The sequence below is a fragment of the Ictalurus furcatus genome, chromosome 13 (genome assembly GCF_023375685.1).
Source record: "Ictalurus furcatus strain D&B chromosome 13, Billie_1.0, whole genome shotgun sequence".
Taxonomy (NCBI): Eukaryota; Metazoa; Chordata; class Actinopteri; order Siluriformes; family Ictaluridae; genus Ictalurus; species Ictalurus furcatus.
This window is the reverse complement of record NC_071267.1, coordinates 12,381,446-12,399,034: the sequence shown is the minus strand read 5'-3', so window position 1 is coordinate 12,399,034 and position 17,589 is coordinate 12,381,446. Positions and strand designations below refer to the sequence as shown.

Below are 17,589 nucleotides of genomic sequence, written 5' to 3'. Positions count from 1 at the left end.
CTTGCTAGTCTTCCAAGCTCTGTAGTACCAACATGTTTTATGAGCTGAAGAGATTTGTGGAGTCGCTCTTAACATGTCCGACAAGAGACTTGCAAAAACATCTTCATGCTCGAAGAAAGCTCTTTAAGGAATCGTATTCCGAGTAGTGTGTGGGGGGGAAAAATATGCTGACACACAGGCCTAATGGCTTTAATCCATCCATTCATCCATCCATCCATCCGTCGTGTACACACTCGCACACTACCGACAATTTAGAAATGAAATCAGCCTACAACGCATGTCTTTGGGCTGGGGGAGGAAGCCGGAGTACCCAGAGGAAACCCCCGAAGCACTGGGAGAACATGCGAACTCCGCGCACACACACACACACACACACACAGAGGGCGGAGGCGGAATTCAAACCCCCAACCCTGTAGGTGTGAGGAAAACATGCTAACGAAGCCACCATGCCCCCCAGTGGCTTTAATATTTAAGAAAACGATATATCTACGCCATCTACACCTAATAGAGGGAGAACTGGCATGATTGTAACACACTTGATTTCTCTAAATGCATGCGTGCAACTGCATATGCCGGTACATCACTTCTTCTTGTCTGCTGAAAAAACAGCGGGATTTGTCCACTTGTGCTGGAGATGTTTGTGAGAAATCACTGTTTTTGTCGTTTAATTACAAAATACTATCCCGAAAATGTCTTTCTAACATTGTGTACACTTAGCTCTGCACTAACTGTTCATAATCATTTTCAGAGTTTGTGTATGCTAATTGTGAGAAAGTATGGGTGCGACCTGAGGTGTAATCGAAACTTGTTGAATCTTGCTTTTGAGGGTCTTAGAATGTAAAAAGTAGCGAAAGGTGACAGCACTGAGACAGAAAAGAAATACACGCTAATGTCCACGAGCTTTAAAATGATTTGCAATCAGTGCAGAGCGCTTTAATATGTTATCTTTGTTAAATTGTCGAATTATAGCTAAACCTTCGTAATCATTTACTGCACCATTAATAATCATGGTTGCTATGATCCAGCAAAAAAAGGATAATGTCTTCATGACCTCTGCACTGTCAGTTAATTACAGTACATGTTTAAATAGATACTTCAATTGAATGGACATCTAATGATATTTTGTAATTACTTAATATTTTCCAAACCATGTTTAAAGGCATGTCACACGGAGTAGTGAATACATGATGGTTTAATATACATGTAAGTTCACAGTGTTTTATGAGTGCTATTAATCTTGACCCATGCAATGTTAGAAATTGTGCTGCTTTTCTGTCCTCTGGTGTAAGTGAAAATGTACAGCACTCGGTGGCTATGGGGAAACTTGGACATGATAAAAGAAGTAAACAAGTGCATGATGTTTGTCATATCACAACAAACCAGTGACTACATTTCCCATCCTGCACTGCGGCCTACAAACATTGAGGTTTCTAATCACGCACACCTGCATCCAATCACACCACATTCTTAAAGGACTTTCGAGGCATTCAATCTTTGCGAAGTATTGAGTGTTATCAGCATACCAAGCGTTTGCACCCTGTTCCTCGTTTTGATTCATGTTCTTTGATCTTTGATTGTTTCTTGTTTCTCGTTCTCAATTCTTGCCTTGCCTTGTTTGTGCCTGTTTGCAGATCACGTGACCCATTGCCTGTTTTTGACCACGCTATTGTCTCATGATTTGGGTTTGTCTGCCTGCCTCTCTTTATTAAAAGCTCTTATCTGCACTTGCATCTGTCCTAACCTTCGTTACGTCCAAAACGTAACAATGTTACTATGTGTGAGAAGTACTGTATGAAGTCAGTGATTTAAATCATCGTTGAGTGATTTAACTCCAACCGAAAATGTTGCATTTTTGCCTAATAATTCAGACTGTAATAAGCTTTTGCCATGTTTTGTTTAGAGATTTTCTTGTCCCCAAGTTTGTTGTGTGTAAAAACTCATCTGTTTGTAACTTTGTTAAAGAAGGCAGAACGCAGCTGAATGCCACACAGGTTTCTTACTGTTTCACTTCATTTTAATTAGATGGCATGACCTGTAATTCCTGTATCCATCACTTTTGCTAAACCATGAAGCCACATGTCATTGTGATTTTGTGGTTTTTTGGGGGGGTTTTTGTTTGGAAAGTGTCTCTGATTTTCAGATTGGTGTGCACCAGGTTTCTATGTTAGGTTATTAAAATACTCTATAGGACGGGACACCAACAAACACGCCAGAATTGACATAATTCATCTGTCAGGTGTGGCGTTACCTTTCCAAATGTACATTGACACATGATTTCCATAAGCAAATGAATGCTGGCTTGGGTTGCTTGGCGTGGTGCTGTCTTGCCGTCTTCGTCACTTAGGTGTTGTGACAGTTGATGAGCCGGCTGGCAGCTGTGCAACTGGCTCTAATGAGGAGCCCCCCTCCTGTGAGAGATACACTACGTCCTTCAATTGACCAGCATAACGGTTTCGCCATACTGTTATTTTAATGGGTTATATTATGTGTTTTAATGGGTTTTTCCACATGACTGCTTGCTTAGATGTGTGTGTTTCCTCTTTCAGTGGTCAAGGCATCGGATTTTACATTCAAGTTGTAGTCAATCGGCAGATGCTTTAACTCAAAGGGACGCACGGTGCTGTGAAAAAGTATTTGCTTGATTTCTTCTGGTTTTGTGTATATTTCAAAATAAATAGTTTTAGGTCTTCAAACTAAATACAACACAAAAGAAAGGCAACTTGAGAAAACTTTAGGATTTTCTGGTAGAGAGCAGAATTCATGTTTCCCTCAATTATTGCAAGTTGCCCAGGCCCTGAAGCAGCAGAGCATCCCCACACCATCACACTTCCTCCACCATGCTTGACCATAGGTATAATGTTCTTTTTGTGGAATTCTCTGTTTGGTTTACACCAGATGTAACGGGACCTCTGTCTTCCAAACAGTTCCACTTCCGACTCCTCAATCCACAGAACATTCTCCCAAAAGGTTTGAGGATCATCAAGGTGTGTTTTGGTGAAATTCAGATGAGGCTTAATGTTCATCTGGGTTAGCAGTGGGTTTCACCTCACCACTCTCTCCTGGATGCCATTTTTACCCAGAGTCTTTCTGATAGTGGAATCATGAACAGTGACCTTTATTGATGCAAGAGAGGCCTGTGGTTCCTTTGGTATTGTCCTTGCCTCTTTTGTGACTTCCTGGATGAGTGTTTGCTGTGCTCTTGGAAGAATTTTGGAAGGTTGGCAACTTCTGGTTGATTTGATTTGATTTATGTTGATTTGATTGTACAGGGTTTGCAGTAATCAGACCTGGTTGTGTCTAGTCCAGCTGAATCCTGTTATGAATGCAGTTTCATAGATTTGTGGAATTAGTAACTACGGGGCAAATACATTTTCACACAGGCCCAGTTGGATTGGATAACTGTTTTTGCTTCAATAAATAACATTATCATTTAAAAACTGTATTTTGTGTTTACTCAGGTTGGCTTTGTTTTATCTTACATATAGTTTTAATTTCTGAAACAATTTGCTATGAGATCTACACAAAAACAACAAGTCACTTTAAAATACTTTTTCACAGCACTGTATAATTGAGAGAGGACACTATCCAAGTAGTTGCGGCCCTGTCTGGAGATTTTGACTTTGATTTGTAGGAGCTTGGACCATTGAGCTCCTACAGTAATCCTGTATATGTGTGTGTGTTTTATAGGTGGCTGAGATGCATGGTGAGCTAATAGAATTCAACGAGAGGCTGTATCGTTTACTTATGGCTAAAGACAACCTGATTGGCCAGATGAGACAGGAGCTTATCGACCTACGAGGCCCAGTGAGTACACACACACACACACACACACACACACACACACACACACACACACACACACACACACACAATCTCCTTCCACACCTAGTAAATCATCATGTTCCTTTTCTCTATCTCTACAATGCAGGCTCTCTCTGCTCACACCACTGTGTCCCTCCATAGGTTAGCTCTCTCTACAATCAATAACTCTCACTGTCTTGCTCTCTCAGTCATGCACACAAACACAAAATACTTTCTAATCTTGGACGTGGTCATGAACTCTGCCAGTGGGATGTAACCCTGCTGCTCTGTGTTATCAGTGTGATCAGGAGATATACTGTACATATGGCCAGCACATTTCTATAAGTGAACCGGGTTATAACCAAGAGCCGTGCATGAGCAAGGTCATACAAACTGTATTAATATGCCGCCTGTTAAACCATTCAAAACATTATTAGTATTCCTTTACCAGTAATGCTTGGGATCTTATGGTCTTCAAACAGTATTTAAATCAGGATTTATATTTGCCATGATCCCTAAGATCCCTTTACATAGTGTATAACAGGAAAAACATTTCTTATACAGTAGATTAAGTGGACTTTCCTTTTATAACACTTGAGCTTGTTTTTCATATGCGTCTTCTCTTTATGTACTTGGTGTTCTTATGATTCATTCATAAATGACCTAATGATCTCCTAATGTAACGGGGCATTCATCGGACAAAGAACATCGTTCACCGTTAATCGACAACAGTTCCTTCGTTTCTAAATTGCTCCAATTTCCAGACATTTCGCCTGTTCTTTATTAATGTTAGGCCGTTTCTTCTGTTTTTCCCTTCACTCTGCTGACGTTTTTAAACACTTTAAAAGGTGTTAATGCGTCACAAATAATAGTCATAATGATATCATCTTCGTATTTCATTGGTAAAAAAAATATGATAGCAATGTGAAAATTTTTGTTAATTTTTATGTCATATTTCATTAAAATATAGCTTTGCATAAAAAGTTTGCTGAGCATGTTGTTTGTCCAGAAGATATGTGTGTGTGTGTGTGTGTTGTAGGGATGTCACGATACCAAAAATCTAGTAGTCGGTACCGATACCACCAAAAGTACTCGATACCATGGTGTGGTATAAAAATAAAATTAAAAACTCTACTGGAGGACATCTCTGGCTGATACTGATAGAGAGAGAGAGAGAGAGACAGAGAGAGCGAGGGACAGAGAGAGGGACAGAGATTTTAGTTATCAAACACTGTCTGACAATAACTAATAAAACACTGGAGGCTACAAGTGCTAAGGTGCACTCCTTAAACGTGTGTGTTTTTACACACACACACACACACACACACACACACACCTTATACTCTGAATGCAAGCATTAGTTTAAATTCACTGATATGGTGGCAGGCCAAAAAGATTTATTAAAAGCATGAACATGTGAATAATTATTAGTGACATTAGGCTACATTTAGCTGACAGGACACGGGCTGAATGGTTTGTAACATTGCAATGCGTTAGCGTTGTTAAGAAATAACTGGCTATCGCAAACATTATATTAAGCATAACGTTAGCTGGTTTCACGGCCACAATGCCAGCTGCCTCAAACAAACATGATACAGGGACCGTCTTTCAGGTGCTTCACCAAATTCCAGGTGTGTCCTCACTTTGTTTGAAATGAACGATAGCATCGGTTACACACCGGCTTCACAGCATCAATTATATGTTCATTGTCATCCGCCTCGAATGCGAAGTATTTCCATATTTGGCTCTTACCACCTTTCCCGTCAACGAGTCGGGGTGGAGCTAAACTTGTTGCCATCTTCTGTAGTTTTTCCCGTGTGCTTGTAGGCGTTCTTCTTCTTTTCTGGACTGACTTTTCTGCACTTACGCGTATTTGCTGCCACCTTCAATTCCGGAAGAATGGCAACCTCGGTACTTTTGTTACCCATGATACCCAGGCTACTTGCAGAAAAACAAGTACCGTCGCATTTTAAGAATGTTGGTACCGACTTGGTAACAAAGTATCGGTTCTCGTGACTTCCCTAGTGTGTTGACATAAAACAGAAAAAGGCAGTGCACACTGCTGGTTTTTGGAGCTGAAATGGGGTTTAGCTGGTTAACAGCTGTGTATAATTGTGGGTTTGATATGAAGTGTTTAGAAGCAGGTTTTTGAATTGATTGTACAGTGATGTGTATCACACCGTGTTTGGGAAACCTCGCAGGGCTCACATGTTGCTTAATGAGTGTAATGGGTCCGAACACACTAGCATGACAATGTTCCAGCTGCTGTGTGTTGTGGGATATTGACTTTGTTGTTGTCTATAGGCTGTTATGGTGTAGATTTAGAGGAGGCAGAATGGCCATATTTCACCCTGAGCATCCAAATGGCATATGCTGTAGATGCATCTTGCATACTAAACTGACCTTGCCTCACTCTGATGTTTGTGCCCATGTTTTACATCTCGTCTCTGCTGCATCTACACAGCCAATATTCAGGAGTACATGACCCGGATAAATGCTAACATTACAACTGATCCACTAAGGGAGGAAAAAAGAAAATACACACTCACACACTCACAAATAGGATTACGGCACTAATGCTCATAGACAGTGAGTTATTTAGTAAATGTATTTCTTTTTGAGCTTTTCATTTTTATATCTAAATATTTGTTATTTAGTGTTTTTCTAATTTTACTAGTGTTTTAATACATTTAAATCCTCCATGCATTTGCACTCATATATTTAAAAAGGTGAACAATTAAATGGTGTCATTCTTTTTCCAAAAGTCTGTGTTTCCTGCATTAACATTTGATGCATTCCAAAGACCTTCAGAAAAAACGTTCTTCTGGTTAAAACCCTAATTTTGTGCCACAGAAACTCATACATACATATACATATATATATATATATATATATATATATATAGATATATATATATATAGATAGATATATATATATATATAATATATTGTGTGTGTGTGTGTATATATGCATATGTATATAATATATGTGTGTGTGTATATATATATATGCATATGTATATAATATGTGTGTGTGTGTGTGTCTATGTGTGTGTGTCTTTACTTTCTGCTCATATAGGTGCCTGGAGACCTGAGTCAAACCTCTGATGATCCCAGTCTGTCCGACTTTGAGACGTAAGTGCACCCTGCTCTAGATCGTGTCCGGACTTGTGATGAGGTGGTGGTATACAATGCTGTGTGTGTATATATTGATATATATTTAGATATATTTGGATAATCACTATAACCAGTAGGGTGCCTGTGTCGTACTGAGCTGAAGCTGAAGCTCTATGAATAGAGTGGTTCAATGTCTCTGCTTTCTGAAATGTACCATTTCTACCATGCTGTGACCTTTGAAACATAAGGGTGTTGCTAGATCTCTGCCGGTCGTTCATTGATTCCAGTGAAAAGAAGAAAATTGCACATGGACACTTGGAGCATGCTGAGAATCATGCTTATAGCACTTACTGTACATCTTGTACTAACTATTGAGAACTCTGGATATGGCATTGGCACTTAATCCATACCGCCCGCGATGCAAGTCTCTGGAGCTGATGGTGGAATATCTCTGGCTGTATGCATCAGCTGTGTTAAATTGCTCTTTTGTTCTGCAAGTTCTCAGAGACACTCGTACATAGTGCAGTACAGAATGCAGAGTAAAATAAAGTTCTTTTCTTTTTGGTTCATACACAGTCGATAACACCATTCAAATGAATAATATTTATCATGCCTTCTCTGTGACATCTATGCAATAGATTAGTGGCCTGAATCCTGTATTCTACGCTTTCCCTTAGAGCTCACCGTGCGCTTGTCAATGTGTGGATCCCCTCTGTGTTTCTGCAAGGCCGGGCTGCCAATGCCTATCACGTCTACCAGGTAACGTGTCATTTCCCATGTCCGTCTAGTCGCACCTTTGCATATAGTTGAGGCATATCTCATTAATAACCATGTCTGGGCAGTGCAGGAAACATTTTCTTCCATACACTAACAGCTGTCCTCACTCAGGATGTCTTGTTGACCTGGTTTGTCAGGCATGTCATACCTTGTGCTTCCTGAGCCCTGTATACTGCTGCGCTCTTTAAGCTTGGCTGCTCATGTGACTGAGCTCTGTCCTGCCTAATGGAGCAATGAGCAGACTAATACAAATGTGTCCTTCAAGAATTATCATGTATTAGAGTTAGGAATTTGTAGCCGTGTCTCCTCTGGAATATGCTTGCATTCTTTAGCTTGCATGTACTTTAGGACAGTGCTGAAACCTCATTACAGATCATTTAGATAATTAGGCATTATTCAAGCAAAGCGGTTCTTTAGCATAGATTAACTGCTGAGGTTACTTTATTCCCCTAAATTAGATGTTGTAATCAGTATAGCAGCCAGGTCAGTTGTTGCTAACTGTCTTGAGGTATCACCCTGATGACGTTTCAGATTATCCCTCATTTCTAAACAGAGCTGAAGCAGTCATTAAGCCTTTAAAAAATGTTTTGCAAGGTGGTGCAGTGGATAGCACTGGCACCTCTCAGCTTCAGTTTCCAAGGGTTACCATTTTCCTCCCACCTCCTAAAAGCATCCTGGAAACATGATGGATTGGCTGCGCTAAATTGTCCTTAGGTGTGAATGTGTGTGTGAATGTGTGTGTACCTAGTGTGTTGTAATGGACTGGAGTTCCATCCTGGACTGGAGTTCCCACCTCTCTGCTATGTTCCCGGGATAGCGGTTACTGAAGTATGAAATGAATGAACATATACTGCAGGAGTGCTGCAAATGAATATCATAAGCTGTAAAACCCTATCTTTGGCACTTCCTCTGTAGTCCAACACAGCGTAAAGTTGAATGGATTTAGGGTCTTCTTAGTTCATCCCCAGTGAGCTACAGTAGGACTGCAACTAACGTTTTTTTTTTTCATATTTGATTAATCTATCAATTATTTTTTCGATTTTAAAGTATATTAAATACCAAAATGATTTATTTTTAAAATAAATACTGGATTTTTGATTTCCATGAGCTGTAAGTCATAATCATCCAGATTAAAATAAACAAAAAAAAAGGTTTAAAAAAAAATATTTCACTTTGTGTAATGAATGTAGACTATATGAAAGTTCCACTTTTTGAATTAAATTACGGAAGAAAAATGTACTTTTCCACGATATTCTAATTTTTTGAGACACACCTGTATTTGCCTTTTCAGTGCCGTCCTTTTGATCAGCATGAGCATTGATCTGAGCAGTCAAGCACCTCTTTTAACTTGAGTTTAGATCTAACTGGTTCTTTTGAGGAAAGAGAGTTACCCTTGTGACGGCTAAAGCGGAAGGTTGTCTTTGGGGACGCTGGAAGTCTCCATGGCTGGCCAGGCAGCTCCGGCTGTGTAGGCACGGCTGAACAAAAAGTTTTAGTGAATTCATGTAGAAGTAGAGCATCTCCCACAGGAGGAGAATTTCCAGTCTTGAAATGATGTGCGAGAAAATAAGATCCAAATGACTTTGGGTGCCTATAGAAAGAGTGTAACTGATTGTCAGTTATATTGCAGCTGCTTTGTTTTGCTGTGAGGAATTCCTCACCCTCCCTTTATTGTCACATAATGAAAAAATATAACATCTGCTGCAAAAGCACTTGCTCAGGCTTATGGAATTTCAGTGGGAAAGGGTTATTAAAAAAGAGGGTGTAATGACTCTGTCAAAGGAATTCTCGGGTTAATCCTCTGCCACAGAGGCTGATTTTCATGACCTCCTTAACCAGGTTTGTCTTGTGTATGATTGCCAGCAGAGATACAAAATGTGAAGCTGGCGCAAAGGCCTCATTTTTGCTGTTAGTGTCAGTCTGCTTTTGTAAAACGTTCTCTCTGCATGTATTCCCTCAGCAAAGAGGCAGAGATTTATTAAGGGATTCTAACAAAGCTGACCAGATGCCAAAGCTATTACAAATGGCTATGCTGTTTAGGGCCACCTGACTCAACCCAACCCAAACGCTTCCATCATTCATTTAAATGCCTGATCAGTAAACATAGTCTCGTACCACCACTATCTTTACGCTCACAGAGAATCCTGATTGCCTGGTAATGGAAGGAGTACTGAATACAACAGGGGGTTTTCCCTGTTCAAACACACCTGACTCAGCCATGAAGGACTTTTATAATTAGGTGATACATATTGTATGAAGCCGCTGCGGTGCCTGAGCCATGGTCGGTTTTAGCTCTGTCTCTGTAGTGTATAGGAAGCAATTCAGGGCAGACCGCAGTGGCGGTTTCGAAATTCACAGTCTTCAAGCGAGTTATTCCCTTGTAGTTGTGAGCCAGCTGAGGCCAATCTCTCGCAACTCAGCAAAGTTTTTACTTTTTTATTAGGTTAATGGGATTTCATAATTCTTGCTCCCCCCCCCACCCCGTCTCAGCATGTTTATTTGAATTCCAAATAGTTGCCATTTCTTATGATTAGTGTAGCTAGGCTGCAAAAATGTGTGACATTATTAATGTGTGTGTCGACTTGGGGGGAGAGGGGAGAGAGAGAGCGCTTGCATGCATGCATACTCTGCATTTATATGGGTGTAGATTTAGTTTGAAGATGTCAGGGGGTATTTTTTAAATGTAATTTTAGAACAGAAAAATTCAGCTTCGTTATATCTGATAAGCCAGAAAAAAAACGACAAACAGTCGTCTCTATTGACGTTTTTAACATGAAGTTGACTTACTATAAAGCTGTTCACTGGAGGCTTTAAAACATTTTTAACACAGTAAAGCATAGCCTAACTTTACGTAAAGCTGCTTTTGAAAACCTTGTGAAAATCATTATACAAATAAAAATGACTTGGTTTAGAAAGCTGTTGATATAGTGGTCATAGGCTTTTTTTTTCACTCGTCCATCATGCAGAGAAAGAAAAAACCTCTACTCTCTATTGACTTTTGCTCCTACTGGTTCACACATTCTCAGAGCAAATCATACTAAACTGTAGCTTTCCTTGTCGCTGGGGTCTTTAGTGTGCATTTTTAATGCTAAATGGGTTACTGCTCAGAAGGTCGCCAGGCTGCCACTATAGGGCTCTTGAGCAAAGGCCCTTAACCCTCTGTGCTCCAGCTGCTTCTGAAATGTTGTGAAAATCACTATACAAATAAAAAAAAACTTGTCTTTTCTATATCGTTTTCCTCAGTATTTTATTCGTGAATAACATCATCTTTACCTGATCAACTGTTAGTCCTCTCCCTCTTCTTATTGCTCTACCCTGCTGCTACATTCACCTTGAGTCTTATATAAGGACATATCCATTAAAGATGTGCACTTATGACAGTACAAGTGGAAAAAAGGTGGAAACTAATTAAATAGAATGGAAGCCTGCGGGGTGGGGTGGGGGGGGGGGTGGCACCAGGCGTCGATTTGAGGATGTTCACACTGGATTCATCGATTCCGTCTAAGCTTCACGTCACCTCAGAACGTTTAGATACCCAACAACAGAGCAATCTAAAACAGATTTGGCCCATCTGTCAACAGAAGACGGCGCATGGCGACTTCCAGTGTGAACAACCTTGTTGTTGTTGTTGTTGTTGATAATGGGAACTATTAAAATAAAATTTCCCTAACACAACACATAACACATATTTTTTGCTAACTTGTATTAAAAGTTATGGTTAAATTGCAATGAACTAGCTAGCTAGCTACAATACAGTGCCCTCCACTAATATTGGCACCCTTGGTAAATATGAGCAATGAAGGCTGTGAAAAATTGTCTTTATTGTTGAAACTTTTGATCTTTTTGTTCAAAATAAATTCACAAAAAAACTCTGCTGTCATGGATATCAAACAATTGCAAACACAACACCAACACGGGTTTATCAAAAAGAATCTTTAAATATAGGTGTACAACAATTATTGGCACCCCATGAATTCATATGAGAAAAATATATTTGCGGTATGTTCCCATTGATATTTTATATTTTTTAGTACACCTGGGTGACTAGGAACAGGAAATTGTTCAACCATGAGTTCCTGTTTCACAGGGGTATAAATATGAGGTAACACATAGGCCAAATTCCCTTAGTCATTCATAACAATAGGTAAGACTGAGGAATATAGCTGTGATGTGCAGCAAAAGGTTGTTAATAGGTGGAGTGTTGTTAACTATATTACACCATATTATCCTACCTCCTTCTGAGTACATGTTTTATTTATTTTTTTTTTTACTGTCCCTCTCTGACCAGCAATGCAAAATGGGCAGTGCTTCTCTTCATCTTCAGAGCTACTTGTGCTCTCCCAGTCAAACGGGAGTAATCAAATAATGTGTTGCGAGGCAATAGTCGGGCAATAACAACTTGTGGATTGCAGAGGGGCTTTTAGTGTTTTTACCTGATTTATTATGACACTCAATTGATTCGGAACACCAATGATGTTACAAAATAAATTACTTATACATATGTTTCAGTTGATCTGCACTGTGAAACTGTGGCTATCTGCATGATTCATGTCCTCTTCATTCCCAGTGTGAACAGTGGAGGATGAAGAAATGCCTTTAATATCAGCTACTTCTATTCACTTGTCAGCGAAAACATTTCAGGACTGACTTATTCTGTTTAGCACATGAAAACAGAACCAGAATCTGCATTTACAACTTTGTGTAAATGTGATTCAAAGCTTAAGTATGCATATGTATGTATTTTTGCAGATATTATTCAGATTACGGTGTAATGATGCTCGAGATCATGTCACCACCGATTATGATAATAATGAGTGTCATGATGCTAAGTATAATGATGATGTTGATTATTAATAGAGTCAAATCATTTCTGGGTTATTACTAATCACGAGGCATGAACATTTGAAAATTTGCCTGCTAGCTCTTGCACAGTGCCTGGTGTTCAGATTGAAGTCTCGTACAGACAATGCTAGAGGTAAATTTTAAATCGATCTAAGGCTGTAGTTATCATCAGCTTGGGCACTCGGGAGAAGCATATTACATATCCCAGCTATCAGATTTTCATTCACAGTTGCTTGGCAGACAAGCAGGTTCAGAAAGCTGTTGATATAGTGGTCAAAGACCTTTTATTCATTTTTCACTCGTCCAACGACCAGAGAAAGAAAAACACTCTACTATCTGTTGACTATTAACAAACTGTAGCTTTCATTGTCACTGGGGTCTTTAGTGTGCATTTTTAGTGCGTATCTAGGGCAGTGGTTGAGCTCAGTGGGTTATTGATCAGAAGGTCGGGGGTTCAAGCCCTGGCACCGTAAAGCAGCCACTGTTGGGCTCTTGAGTAAAGCCCTTAACCCACTCTGTTCCAGGGGCACCGTATCATGACTGACCCTACACTCTGACCCCAGCTTCCTAACAAGCTGGGACATGCGAAAAAAGAATGTCACTGTGCTGTTATGTATATGTGACAAGTAAAGGTTTCTTCTACGTCTTCTTCTTGTACCTGGAAAGGTGTATCTATAGAGTACCTTTTAAAGCTTTACAAGAGTAAAGGAGTGCTCCTGAAGGTCCAATTATGTATTTTAATGTATACTACATTTACATTACACTGCATTCTTTATGATATTCTTTGGTGGTGCAAAGCACTCCCGTGTTCTGGTGCGTGTGGTTTTTTTCCTCTCCGAATCCCACCACCTGCTGCACTGCGCATCCAAAGCGAGTACGTGGTCTGGCTGTTGGAGCTAGATTTACTAGGCATATTAATTAGCTTGAACAGATGCTAGACACCATTTCCAAAACCAGCATGTGGAAACAGTGATAAATCTGAGCAGAATACAGTACAGTGCAACACAAAAGCTGTCATAGAACACTAATGCTAACCCAACACACATTTAAACTAGCTAGCTAATGAATTTATGATTTGTCCACACCTGCGCTCCTGTCGTATGGATTCAACCTGGACATTGATTGATTTATTGATGTGTTTAACGATAAGGGGTAGGGGTGTGTGTGTGTGTGTGTGTGTGTGTGTGTGTGTGTGTGTGTGTGTGTGTGTGTATGTATATCTATCTATCTATCTCTATATATATATATATATATATATAAAATGTATGTATGAATGAATGAATTTGATACTTTCATTTATACCGTGAAATATATTACACTTATACTATACTTCACAAACACACACAGTGTTGTGAAAAAGTATTTGCCCCATATTGGTTTCTTCTTTAGTATTCTTTTTTTTTGTGTGTATATCTCAGACTAAATTCTTTCAGAAATTAAAAGAAAATCTAACCTGAGTAAACAATAATATTGTATCACCTAAGTCAAAAGGCAAACAGCACTTTTTATATACATTTGTTCTTATGTCTGTTTCATGTCTACTGTATTCATGTGTCAGTATGAAATGAAAACAATTTGATTTCCAGACATTATGTATGTTATTATTCAAATAATTCAGTGTTAGTGTGAGATATTTGCATTTTGTTAAGCAGCAGACCATATTAAGTAATGGATCACGCTCCTCACAAAAAAAGATCGCTGCTGTCTAGGATTTTACCTGCAGAGACAGAAGTGTAGCAAGTTCTCCAAGAAACCTGGAACAACCTTCCAGCCCATTTCATTAGAAACCTGCACCAATATACCTAAAAGAACTTATGCAGTTTTTTAAACACACATTATTATTTGTTGTATTTTTTTTAATTTGTTCTTTTACTGCTTACTGCTCGAAAAAGTAAGTGTTTTGATACTCATTACTCATAATCATTATATTCTCTTTGCATGAATCTTCAATTTATTTAAATGTACCTTTTAGGAGAACTAGACGTAGTAGTATCTTGCAGGACTCCTATGAGACCTTTGCACAGTTGTATGTTTGTGTGTGTGTGTGTGTGTGTGTGTGAGAGAGAGTTCGTGTATATAGTTATCTCCAGAATTATTTGCTCCCTTTGTAAAAAATGGATTAAACAAAGGTTATGACACAATGTGGTTAATTAGCTTAATATCATACTGAAAATATGAGAATTTTCTTTAACGAAAAAAAGCTTTAATCGAGGTAAACTTATTCTAACAAAATAAAAGACCCTTATCAAAAATGAATACACCCATGCATACTTTGTGCAACGTCTTTTTAATCAACATAACACTAAGTCATCTAATATAAAGCTTGATGAGACTGGAGACTACACAGTGAGGAATCTGAGAGCACTCCTCAATACACAATCTCTCCACATCCTGCAGGTTCCTCGATCCTCTCTTGTAGACTCTCGCTTTTAGCTCTGCTCAAAAGTGTACAATGGGATTTAGATCAATGGACATGATTGTGGTCATTGAGCCATTTTCGTGTAGATTTAGATATTTTGGATCATTGTTGGAAGATGCTGTTGGAAGATCTAACCACGACTCAGTTGTAGCTTCTTGTCAGAGGCAGACATATTTTCATTTAAGACGTTTGGTACTCCATGGAGTCCATGATGCCATGTATGCTTACAAGGTTCTCGGGACCTTTGGTGGACAGTCCCCAATACCTTCCCACATCATCACAGATCCGCCACCATACTTACCCATGGAGATTGGGTTACTTTCTGTATAACGATCATGCCAAACCCATTCACTATAAGCTCTGTCCAGTCTCATCTGACCATAGAACCCGCTTCCAGCTAAAGTACATACATTTATGGCTTTTCTTCTGGCACACCTTGCCATTACTTTGTTGACATGGATGTGGTGTCTAACTGTAGATTTGGAGATTTTATGACTCCAAAATGCCACCGTTTCTGCAAATCTCCAACCGAGATCCTTGGGGTCATCATCTTCCAGGCTGATGCACAACAGCTTCGCTTTTCTTGAGTATTACCCTAATAGTGAATATGGCATTATCATATATGTAACTTTTTTTTATAACTATTGCCTGATTTATTAAGGTCTTCACACTTTTGTCTCATTTCATTTGTGTATTCTCTAATATTCCCCATGACGATGAATGACTACATAAATTTGACCTCTGTGTCTCCTCGTGTTTATTCACCAGTGAAACTGGAAGTCACGGATGACCACGTAAGAGTTTCTGAACTTAAAGTAAAATATAAACGGGAGGATGCTTCAGCTACATTTTGTTCACTTCATTTGTTGGGGTGCCAATAATGGCAGCACATGCTTTTGTTAAAAATGTTCATATTTTCAGCTGCTTAAGCATGTAATGTTTTTGCTGAAAGATTCCGTGTATTTGAATACAAATCAGAGCCTCTTGGCTCTTTTACTGTGCAGACATGAAATGGTGACAAATGAAAAGTTATGCTCTGTAGTTTGTTAACTCTGAAAGAGAGAGAGAGTGTGAGAGAGACTGCGAACGTTTAACCTTTTAAACTGGCTCTCATTACAAAGCTGGGATGATCTCCTGTTCATCCTCATTATGGTGGCTGAGCGGCAGACACACACACTGCTCATTCATATGGATGAGAGAGCGGCAGCTCACTGGCACTAAAACCTCACTGACAAGTGGAGAGGCTGAGGAGAAGAGGCAGCAATTCACTTACACTTTTCTTTTCTTTTCTCGTCTATTCTCTCCTCTTCTCTGGTCTCGCGTCCTCTCCTCTCCTCTTGATCATCTCTGCTTGTCTCATCTCTCTTCTTCTCTCCTCTCCTTTCCTTTCCTCTCCTCTCCTCTCCTCTTGTCTCTCCTTTCCTCTCCTCTCCTCTTGTCTCTCCTTTCCTCTTCTCTCCTCTCGATCGTCTGCACTTGTTTCTCCTCTCCTTTCCTCTTTATCATCTCCTCTTGTCTCTCCTCTCCTTTCCTTTCCTCTTCTCTGGTCTCTCCTCTCTTCTCCTCTTGTCTCACCTATCCTCTCCTCTCCTCTTGTCTCTTGACAATGTCTTGTCAGACATTAAAATATTGTGGCTTTACAGAATGGGAGGTACATCGGCAGAAAACCTCCTCATTTTCTTGGATAAACCACATACATGGGCATTTTTGACAGCTTTCTCTGGACTGCAGATGGATTTTTGATCATATTTCAAAGAAATATATTTGCACGCTTTCTGTACAGTTGGGTTAGAGTTATTAATATATTTACTATCTATTTTACACACACTCAAACGCACGGTCTGTATCTCCTCCTGAATTTTATAACTGTCACTCCCCAGTTGGTTAAATAACCAGCTTTTTATTGTGAAATTAATATTAATATAGAACTAGTGGCAATGCCTATCCCTTTCTGTTCAGTAAATAAATAGCAGTGCATATGAAATAATGGTGCATGGCATTCATTTACCTTTTGATTGTTGTCTCTGCGTGAGCTGTCAAAATAAATCAGAACATTTCCTCCTTACCAGTGGCTCCATGCCGGGCTCCTAGTAATAACGATCCATGCATGCAGTCGTTTGTTTTTTCTCTTGCCTTTTTCCTGCTGTAAGACTGCCACCAATTTGTGTTTATCGCATCCTTTTACTTCTCGTTCTAAATTCAGCCGCTGTCAGCAGCCATCACTTCCTCTGATGATCACCTCAGTGACGCTCAGACACTAATCGGCTTCCTCGCCTTGCTGCATGTCCTCACCGAGCTCACCTGGACTTCAAGAGATTACGGGCCCATCAGCTGTTGTGCGCTCTTGTAGCTGCCTCCTGTCCCTTTACACGTTTCCTCTTCCTCCATCACTCCCCTCACGAGCAATCTATCTCTGCCGTTTGTTCTGGCATCTGATCGAACAGCCCGGATCAGTTGTACACCAACTACAAAGAGTAGTTGTTTATTACACGTCAGGTCTGTTTAACATGTGAGATCAATAACCGCTGGACAGAAAGGTCAGGTATGCGTCTCTCCTATTGCTCTTGGGAACTTGCTGTAAGTTCTAGTTATGCTTTTTGTATATCAGAACACTGTTGCCAACTGCTGTTACTG

The 17,589-nt window shown here is 39.6% G+C and overlaps 1 protein-coding gene across 1 annotated transcript in view; it reads left to right on the top strand.

Moving 5' to 3' along the window:
• snx29 (sorting nexin 29) overlaps positions 1-17,589 on the top strand; it is a 106,795-nt gene that overhangs the window by 63,320 nt on the left and 25,886 nt on the right. Inside the window, exons 16-18 of the mRNA XM_053640558.1 lie at positions 3,688-3,804; positions 6,880-6,935; positions 7,595-7,676. Of these exons, the coding sequence (XP_053496533.1) occupies positions 3,688-3,804; positions 6,880-6,935; positions 7,595-7,676 (255 nt within the window). The remainder of the gene's footprint in view (positions 1-3,687; positions 3,805-6,879; positions 6,936-7,594; positions 7,677-17,589) is intronic.